Source organism: Quercus suber, unplaced genomic scaffold, assembly GCF_002906115.3.
Source record: "Quercus suber isolate HL8 unplaced genomic scaffold, Cork oak 2.0 scaffold_333, whole genome shotgun sequence".
Taxonomy (NCBI): Eukaryota; Viridiplantae; Streptophyta; class Magnoliopsida; order Fagales; family Fagaceae; genus Quercus; species Quercus suber.
The window spans coordinates 715,729-718,143 of NW_027069786.1; the positions used below are offsets into that span (position 1 = coordinate 715,729).

Here is a 2,415-nt window from a genome sequence, read left to right on the forward strand (position 1 = left end):
ACACCCTTTGGAACACGTGAGTCATTTTAACCAAAGGATGGCTATCTACTCCAGGGACGAAGCACTGATATGCAAGGTTTTCCCTTCTAGTCTTGGGCCAGTTGCCATGAGGTGGTTCGATGGGCTGAACCCAAATTCCATCAGCTCCTTGAAAGAGCTCACCCAAGCTTTTGGTTCATGATTCGTCACGTGCCGAAGAGTGGCCCGACCTCTATCTTCTCTGCTGTCTTTGACCATGCAGGAAGGAGAATTCCTAAAGGTGTATTCGGATAGATATTGGGAAATGTTTAATGACATGGAGGGCAATTTTGACGCAATGGCCCTAGAAACATTTAAGCTCGGCCTCCCTACCGATCACGGTTTAAGGACATCCTTGTCTGGTAAACCCGTTACTAGCATTCGTCAGCTAATGGACCGCATTAAGAACTACAAGAGAGTTGAAGAAGACCAACAACAAGGGAAAGGTAAGGAGAAGGTTATCCCCCTAGAAAGGAGGGATTTCAGGTCGGATCGATACACCAGCAGCAAACCGAGGAGAGATTTCCCTGTGCAGTCAGGAACAGCCAATCCCCAGACTGTCAACATCGTATTCAGAGACCCAGTCCACCAAGTTTTAGAAAAGGTCAAGAACGAGCCGTTCTTCAAGTGGCCGAACAAGATGGCAGGGAATCCTGACAGACGTAATCGCAATCTCTACTGCCAATACCACCAGGATCATGGGCACACGACTGAGGACTACAGGAACTTGTGGGATCATTTGGAACAACTAGTCAGCGAGGGAAAATTGCGACACCTCCTACATCACACCAATGGCCGAGGAGGTCCAATGAGCGCAGACTCCCGAAGGGATGATCCTCTGAAACCCCCTCTGGGAACTATCAACGTTATCTTCGTGGCCCCAGGGAGAACAGGATCCTGGCCATCCAAGGTCATGTTGGTGGATCGGTTACCTGCGGGGGAATCTGGCCAGGATCCGAAGAGGTGCAAACTTGACGATCAGCTGGTTTTAGGCTTCTCGGACGCCGACAAGGTGGGCATTGTCCAGCCTCACGATGATGCATTGGTCGTCACCCTCAGAATTGGGGGATACGATGTGAAACGGGTGATGGTTGACCAAGGAAGCGCTGCGGAAATAATGTACCCCGATCTCTACAGGGGGCTGAACCTCAAACTTAGTGACTTAACACCATATCATTCTTCGCTGATCAGTTTCGAAGGAAGGGTTATTACCCCGAATGGCCAAATACGACTGCCTGTGCAGACTGGCTCAGAGGTGGTGGAGGTGGATTTCATAGTTGTGGACGTTTTTTTACCCTATACGGCAATTGTGGCCAGACCTTGGCTTCATGTGCTGGGGGCGGTTTCCTCCACCTTGCACCAGAAAATCAAATATCCTTCCGAAGGCTGAGTTTGTAAGATCCGGGGGGACCAATCCGTAGCTAGACAATGCTTAGTGGCTGCCATACAGCATGAACCCGGAGCTGGGTCATCGACCAAAGCCGAAAGGGGCTTGTAGCAACCAAAGCACCGGTTATCGCCCACAGAAGATCCGGACGAGGGCGCAGGGTGCGAAGAGTTGACAAAAGTCCTCATTAGAGATAATCCCGAAAAGTTCTTTCAACTCGGATCCCAATTGCCGTTGCAGGAAAAAGAGGAGTTAGTGCAACTTCTTAAGGAAAACCTCGACGTATTCGCTTGGAACGCTTATGAAACCCCTGGGGTAGATCCGGAATTTATATGCCACCATTTGAAAGTAAACCCCATGATCACCCCTAAGAAGTAGCCTCCTCGGCGTCCATCTAAGGAACACGCTGAGGCAGTCAGAGAAGAAGTGGCAAAGCTCAAGCAAGCTGGGGCTATTAAAAAAGTTTTCTACCTAGAGTGGTTGGCAAATACCGTGGTGGTGAAGAAGAAGAGCGGGAAATGGCAAGTGTGTGTGGACTTCACCGACTTAAATAAGGCATGCCCTAAGGATCCATTCTCCATGCCTAAAATTGATCGGCTAGTAGATGCCACCGTCGGACACCCCCGAATGAGCTTCTTGGACGCGTTCCAAGGCTATCATCAGATACCCTTAGCCCAGGAAGATTAGGAGAAGACTGCTTTTGTGACTCCCATGGGCAACTATCACTATAAGGTGATGCCTTTCAGCTTAAAAAATGCAGGTTCTACTTACCAGAGGATGATGACGAGAATGTTTGAACCACAACTAGGAAGGAATATCGAGATTTACATAGATGACATGGTAGTGAAGAGCAAAGTGGTGTCCGAGCACATGAAAGACCTAGAAAGCACTTTTGAAGTCCTCAGGAAGTACAAGCTACGCTTGAACGCTACTAAGTGCTCGTTTGGTGTGGGGTCAGGCAAGTTTCTGGGATATATGGTGACTCATAGGGGAATCGAGGTCAACCCTGA

The 2,415-nt window shown here is 49.2% G+C and overlaps 1 protein-coding gene across 1 annotated transcript; it reads left to right on the forward strand.

The window, feature by feature from the left end:
- Window positions 1-316: 316 nt before the first annotated feature.
- On the forward strand, window positions 317-1,408 carry LOC136061604 (uncharacterized). Its single transcript, XM_065759573.1, has one exon. The coding sequence runs from the start codon at window positions 317-319 to the stop codon at window positions 1,406-1,408; it is 1,092 nt and encodes a 363-aa protein (XP_065615645.1).
- Window positions 1,409-2,415: the final 1,007 nt, after the last annotated feature.

Coding starts and splice junctions, on each gene's coding strand:
- LOC136061604 (XM_065759573.1), top strand. CDS start 317: ATGGCCCTAGAAACATTTAAGCTCGGCCTCCCTACCGATCACGGTTTA.